Genomic DNA, 7,690 nt, shown 5'->3' with positions numbered 1-7,690 from the left:
AAGCAGGCCCCAGTCTTGGCATGAGTCGCGGTTCCGTCCGCTAGCTTCAGCCGTCTCTGACGTGAGGTCACGAATGACCGGTAACTACAGACCAAATGAAACCCGTTCAACTCGCAGAGAGACATCATACTTCGCTACGCATGAAGACGATAATATAACATCTATGGGCTACTATTCAATGGATCGACATGAGTCTTATTCAGGCAAGTTTTTTACTCTTTTTTTTCATAACATTTTAAGAACAGTTTCTTGACACTCTCTTGAATTATCAAATTAGCCATCAAAGTTATTGTGTTATTCGATACTGTAGCTTGAATCTATCGAATATTACCTGAAAAAGTTGCGGAGCGAGAATCTGCAAGGGGTACGTCTGCACGGAAAAATGGGGGCACGGGGTTCCGGTCTTAATTAAGTGCACATTTACTAGGCAATTAACTCATTCATTTGGGGAGAGTACGTACGGGAAGTGCATGGGTCTTGGCATCTTCTTCTCTCGTATACTAACCCCCCATTCTCTCTTTCTTTCTCTCTTTTCTTCTTGCTCTTTCTTTTTATATTTTTCACCGTCGATTGAGGTGGGGGGGGGGGGGGGGGGGGGTTAGCACGCGGTACGTGCCCCTTGCCTTTGTAGCTACGTCAATGTATCGTTATATTAAACCTAACCAATGACATCTCTCTTAATTCTTACTCCTTGTTGCAGTGAGAGATTCCTCGTTTGTCCCAGTTTCAACTCGTCCCGAGAGATCAGAGGTCACCGAGCTTGAAATCAAGGAGCTTGTGGAGGAGCTGCGAGAAACCGATTGGATGCGGCTCGGCAGCCATCTTGGAATCTCGACCAGTAGACTTGCCGCCTTCAGGGAGCGTTATCATGGCAACGTACCGCTATGTTCGATGGAGGTTCTGTTGCTATGGAAACACAACTGTTCAGAGGTCATCAACCCAAGATCTCATCTGGCCCTGGCACTGTCAACAATTGGACGCGAAGACCTTTACGGCAAAATCAAACGTAATTAAAGTTCACTCGTACACTAATGGGTATGAGCGTTATTGGATGACAACCAATGTCCTCCAATATAAGTATATTCTGATAATTCCCGTATTAGTGGTTCTTTGAAGCCTTTTGGTGAGCAGCCTTTTTCGATGTTCAAGCGTGCTCACTGACTCGATACTTGTCTCTCCATGGAGGGAAATGCATTGTCCTTTTTAAAAATCCAGTTGTTTTGGTTAGGAAGGAGATATTTCCTTTCACCTCCTTTATCGCCATAGCCAATGGTTAACATAAGAAATCCAAACCAGATTACTAAAATCCACTTGGCTGGGCCACTCGCTCTGGCGTTCACTCGGGTTTTCGCGATTTAGTCTCTTTTTAGTCGCTCGGCGTCTATCAGACATGAGGCCTTGTCTAAAGGCTAGGGTCGCCTGAGCCAGTTTGTAGGCGAAGTGGACGTGCCGCTAGATCCCCAGACTTCGCTTTTATATACGTATACCAGCTTATATAGGCCAATATTTCTTTATGTTTCATAAATTCTAAATTAATGTGATTGTTTTCTTCTCCCCCTTACAGGAAGAACATATATCAATGAAGCGGAATCGAAGACATCTCAGAACGGTAACCGGGGAAACTACCCTAGACGCAGAACGGTCGTCATATCATTGGATGACGACGATGACAAAGAAACGACATTGAACACGGAGCGAAGTTTGGCTGGGGCCGAATCAGGAGTGGAAACAGTTGAGTCGTTGAGTGACAGGTACGTTGAAGATCATATCAGGGGGTGTTTCACAAAGATCCTAAGTTGAACTTATCTCTAATTATACGATCATTTCGTGGAATGCAAAATTCCTGTAAGAATCCTTGATGTTCTTGATCACAAATACTCTTTTTGTCTTCAAAATTTGTATTTTTTTTCTCATGCAGTCTTGAAGGAGAATCAGACAGTGACGATGAAACTGGATGGGATGGACACCGTGTTCTTCATGTGCCCATCGTAATCTCGAAAGACTACGAAACACGCCCAGCCCGGTCAACCAAACCCAAGTCCATCACGGTTCCTATAGTTATGACAAGCCCACCTTCATCTCCACCTTCATCATCTATACCTTCGGGGCCGCGGATATCGTCCATTGAAGATGCATTAGATCCAGATCCGGGAACAGTTGCGACCCGGTTAGAACCAGTAGAACCGGGTGAAACTGTAGCAGTTGCGATCCTGAAGTCAATGGATGGAACAATCGCAATACCGAACAAACCCATAGCCATAACAAGAGAGCTTCCCCTTGATACTATCACCAATAGCCCGGAGAGGACTGAAGATACACTTGAACCTGACCCTGATGAGCATAAAGACAGCTCTGCTTTGGTTGTTGCGAAAGAAGCAGATCATCCAAAGCCGTTGAGGAACCTAACACCGAAGTCTGGCGTCACCAAGACCAATGCAGAGTTATCTGAGGACGAGCTACGTGTACTGTCTACAGAGATCAGATCTGCCTCGGAATGGCGCAAATTAGGTAAGTAGTGGCAACTGTAGTTAGCAAACATATTGAAGGTATTAGTCTGAAATAGGCAAGCTGTCCTTTTGCAATACCTTAAACAATCGCCTACTGGAACCAGGTGCATCCTTCATTAAACCTATGGGGCAGATTAACATTCCGTAGTCATCGGGATAAGAAATCGTACCCCTTAATAAGATATTATACAAGCTAAGCACCCTTTTGTTGACGATTAACTCTTCACATACCGAAAACCCTTAATGGTCTGTCTCCATCATTTGAATTGATTTTATTTATATTGTTCTCCAGTGTTTAAGCACGACAGATGCATAAGTAAATGGATAATCTTTTACCTACAATCCACGGATAATCGTTGACAGTTAGCTCATCGTATGCTTCCGAATCTTTGGATTAATATGCCTCTTTGAAATGAACTTTCATGACAACAAATTTCTATTTTTCATTAGGTAAGCAACTCGGCCTCAACCAGACTGATATAAAGAATTTGTCTAAGGCGAACGGAGAGGGCGTGACGCAGTGTGCCTTCGGGGTTTTGAAGCTGTGGAAGAAGCGCTTTGGCAACTCGGCGAAGGAGAGACGCATCCTTGCTGCTGTCATTTCTGATCTAGGTCGAGACGACCTGTATTCAGCCATTATCAAAAGTAAGTTCAATGTATGCTGTATCCTACGAGGCGTTGTATGCAGTATCATAACGGGGCGTTGTGGCGTGCGTCTGTAATCCAGCATAGGGTCTTGAAATATGATCTGCTCAAAAAACTAACCAATACAAAGCATCACTTGCCTATTAAAGCACAGCAAAAACAGAAGAACAACCGTGAATGAAGAAAAGAGTTTGAATAAGTGGATATTAAAAAGAATTAAAATATAATGAAAATGATAATTAACTTACCACGCAAATTCTAAAATATGTGTAGGCAGCTGTTTATTCGCAATAACTTTCTTGTTAGTACCATAATTGAATCCATGATTTTTTTTTTAAATATTAGCCTGTCGAAGTTTTTAATGGGTGTAGAACGTGGAAAAATGCAACAACGATACGACAAATCCTAAAGTTCTGTATAGTGTCTCTATCTATTTACCTTTTTGTTTGTCATGATTTACAGATAAACTGACGGGCAGGATACAGTCATTGGAAGATAGCGTAAAAAGATGGTCAGACGTTTTGAAGGTGAGATATGGCGGAGCTGATTTCGATACAGTGGAGAGTCAGCACTACATGGATATCCCAGTAGTGTATCAAGACGAAGATGGAAATAAGACAACCCTCCTGAGTAGACACGACATCCTCAATGCTCAGAAGGGCAAGAAACAATTGCCACTGATTCTTCTACACGGAGATGCAGGATGTGGTAAAACGACCTTTCTCAAGCGGCTGGCGCGGGACTGGGCAGAAGGCAACGATCTATCTCATCTTTCCAAGGTTCCTCTGGTCCTTTTCCTCACTCTTGAAGAGTTGCGACGATGCCGTAGCATCGGAGAAGCAGTGGTCAGGTCTCTCTTGTTCAAGGATTCCTCTGCAACGGCTGGGATGGTCGATGAATACCTGAGGATGTACCCGGAGAACTCTGTATTGCTGGTAGACGGATTCGATGTATCTCGCTCACAAGGAGATCTTCAGGCAACGCAGACGCTCCGTGACCAGGTGAAATGCCAGATGATTGTTACAAGTAGAGCATGTCTTCCAGAAAGTGAAGATTCCATCCGTAAGTTGATTTCTGTGGAGATGCAAGGCATTGGTTTCGATCAACGAAGCAAGTTTATCGGTTCATTTTTCGGGCCTGATGTAGTACAAGGTGAGGAGCTTCTTCAGTCCATAGCAGGGGATGATGTCTTATTATCATTCTGCTCTCGTCCAATGTTTCTAGCAATCATTTGCCAGCTATGGAAGAACCATGCACAGCTTCAGGATATAAATACATCCTCTGATATCATTACTTCTTCACTTGTCCTTCGTTTCATTGGTCATGAAGATGTAAAGGATGTCGTAGAGGGCGTTTCAAATGTGATGTCGACGCTTAGTCGAGTAGCACTGGAGAGCATCATGACGCCGGGAGTTCACCTAACGTTCAAGACAATGGACCTGACAGACGATGATGAGCGCGAGTGTGCAGAGCTAGCTGAGAGAGTTGGTTTGATCAGATGCTCCCCTTCCACCGCCAATGACTCAACTACACACAAAGAAGACAGAGAATGGTCTTTCATCCACCCTCTGGTACATGAGAAATGCGCTGCCATCGGACTAGCATCGCTCCATCGGTCTGACCCGAAAGGATTTGAAGATATCATATCTGCCATTGGGTCCATTGCAGAGTGTGAGTCTATGAGATACATCTTAACCTTTGCTTCCGGTGAAAGTGTTGAGGTCGCAAAGAGAATCCTACGACTTCTAGGTGATCTAGCTTGGAAGGATCCTGGTTCAACTTTGACTGCCCAAGAGCTTGTATTGAAATGTAACTTTGAATGCCACCGAAACGACGCATTGAATCGTGAACTTCAGTTCAGCATACGGTCCCTCCAAATTGCAGCCTTCATCAACAGCTTCATGGTGGATGTCTCTTTCAGGTATTTCATCTTGAACTCCGTCAGGGAAGCCGAGAACCCTGTTCAAATACAGAAGGTTAAGTTCATAATATCATCTCGAATCGACATGGACTACGCCACGGCTTGTTTGCAGAATGGCTACTTCACATCTGTGCCAGAGTTCATCTTTGACATGCCAAAGACTTTCAGTCCTTCAAGAGAAGCTTCCAGAAGACTTTCCGATGACGTAATTACCCCATCCCTTCGATGCCTCATGGTCTCGTCCATTTTCTCCACCCGAGACTTCATATCCAATCTCCACTCCTCCGAAAGCCTTGAAGAACTCAGAGGGTCCGATATTGACCCGAAGTACATCGACCTACCTGCATGGTGCCGAAACTACCCAAACCTGAAGACACTTAGTCTATCATGTATCATGTACCAAGACCCACGGAATATGGACGACCATAGGAACAGCCTTAAAGGTCTGGAATCTGTCTTGTGTACCCTCACAAGCTTGGAGTACCTTCAGCTCAGCAACTTCTTCTGCTCGGAAACGCTGGTCCAGATCCTGATCAAGGTTCTTCAGACACTGCCCAAGCTATCCCACATCCAAGCAGGACCATCTGGTGACCAACTGCATCATTATTCTGAAGAAGTCGAGGAGACTTGCGGTGAGGTCTCAGAGGCCACAATCCAAAGCTTCACCAAGGCTACCAACAAGAAGTCTTCGTCCCTGAAGATCCTTCAACTCTCATGCTTCGGGAACTTTGAAAAACTATACCAGGTGCTGCGGTCGGAAACAAGTTCGAGGGGGCGGAGAGGTAGTGAGCTGTAAGTATAGTGATTTATTCGTTAAGGGCAGTTGTACACATTTTTAATTCAACATTAGGGCAATCGAGATTTCCCATGAGAGAATACCCGATTTTCTTTTGATTCAGGCATTACAAATATTAGAGTATGGATACAACGAAACAATAATAGCTGTCAGAGGCAACAAACATGAATTATCAGATATCAAAAGTATTTCTGGAAAGCAGTATTTATCCAGGTGGAGAATTGTATCGGAATGGTTTTCCTTCTAAGATCTTGTGTGTTGGCTCAGACAGTAGAGCGTCCGCCTCACAACCGGGAGGTCGTGGATTCGGAACCCCGTCCGCGTCATACCAAAAGACGTTAAAAGACGGGAGTTGCTGCTACCTTGTTTGACGTCTAATTAACAATAAGGGATAGAGCAACGTTGATCTGGCGCTGCTCAGTAGCTGCCCGGCTCAGGATCAATTGGGCAAAAAGAATTTCCATTTTCGATTTAACTTAATAAAATTTGGAGTGGACTTTAACAGATTATTATATTACATGGATTATTTTGTTTTTGTTTCGTACCTTGTATTCACAGGCACTATACTTCACCAAGCGATGAGGACGGATATTGGGTATTCAAACGGTAGTGGAACATGGAAACGTAACAGGAGTCATATGGCCTTGTCTTCTCTCTCATGAGGCAGGAAAAAACTCACGTGATTCCCCTTGGTTGTAGGAGACACATATGTTCCTTTAGGGCTTACTTCGAATCATTGGATCATCGCGTCGGGTCGGGTGGTCGCGTTACCCAACCTTTTGTGAAAACATGCCCCTTTCTTGACGAAACGTAGTGCGATACAATTTGAGAAATAAGCCCCTCTCATCTATCAATGGTCAGGTACAATTTAACCAACACTTTGTGAAAAACCCTTCGACAAATCTACAAAAGGTCGCGTCCATATTATGCATCTTCAGATGATCTTCCGTTTTCGTTCCACGAAAGGTCGAGTAACGCGACCATCCGACCGGACGCGAAGACCCGTTGATTCGAAGTAAGCCCGTGTTTGGTGATTGTTGACGACTTCTGATCACCATCCGAAAATGATCCAGACTGTAATGCAGTTATTATGAGTTTATATTTTACAGATACATTGTATTTCTTTGAAATCAAACTCCTTTATAACTAGCCACTCTCATTTAGTTGAGTACATGTAGTTGCAGATTTTGTTTGAATTATATTAGGTTGTACAGCGCCCTTTTCAGGGTCATGTTATGTGATTGTTGGGTTGTATACATGTATTCCCCATTTTCTCCTTTTGTGAAAAAATATACAAATACATAATGCAACATTAGTTGATTTCTTTTTCTTTTTCTTCTGAAGATAACATGCAATTCAATGATATTTATTCATGTAAAGTCGCATGGATTGGAATAGGAAACCTTCGGGTTATAGCAATTTAGGTAATATTGTTTTTTCTTTTCCCGGCATCCATGTGACTTACTTTAAATCCTACTTTTGTTTCGTTTACACTGCTTCTTGATTTTGTCTTTGCCGAATAAATAATACAAATAATAATTATGATAATCATAGGGAAGATAATATTTATAATGATAATGATAACAATAACAACAGAAACAGCAATAATAACAATACTAATTATAATACGTTTACATAAATAGTAGGCTGAATAGAGGCTGGCTTAAAATAAAACATTGCATAACTGTTAATCATAACAATAATGTCAACTTATAAAGCGCACATATTCATTCTAAAAGACTGCTCAAGGCGCTCTGTACAGTATCAAAATAATTATACAATATTAAGACTAAAACATAATTATACAATATTAAAACTACG

General features: G+C 42.8%; 1 protein-coding gene across 1 annotated transcript; it reads left to right on the top strand.

Annotated features, from left to right (window-relative positions):
• Positions 1-685: 685 nt before the first annotated feature.
• LOC105441599 lies at positions 686-7,147 on the top strand. The gene is made up of 6 exons (XM_030993428.1): positions 686-1,006; positions 1,565-1,751; positions 1,919-2,508; positions 2,958-3,152; positions 3,615-5,865; positions 6,428-7,147. Exons 1-6 carry the CDS (start codon positions 805-807, stop codon positions 6,477-6,479), a joined length of 3,477 nt encoding a protein of 1,158 aa, XP_030849288.1. The 5' UTR covers positions 686-804; the 3' UTR covers positions 6,480-7,147.
• Positions 7,148-7,690: the final 543 nt, after the last annotated feature.

The sequence above is a fragment of the Strongylocentrotus purpuratus genome, unplaced genomic scaffold, assembly GCF_000002235.5.
Source record: "Strongylocentrotus purpuratus isolate Spur 01 unplaced genomic scaffold, Spur_5.0 spur5_scaffold_20, whole genome shotgun sequence".
Lineage (NCBI taxonomy): Eukaryota > Metazoa > Echinodermata > Echinoidea > Camarodonta > Strongylocentrotidae > Strongylocentrotus > Strongylocentrotus purpuratus.
The sequence above is the reverse complement of the archived record's forward strand: the minus strand, read 5'-3'. Positions and strand labels throughout refer to the sequence as shown.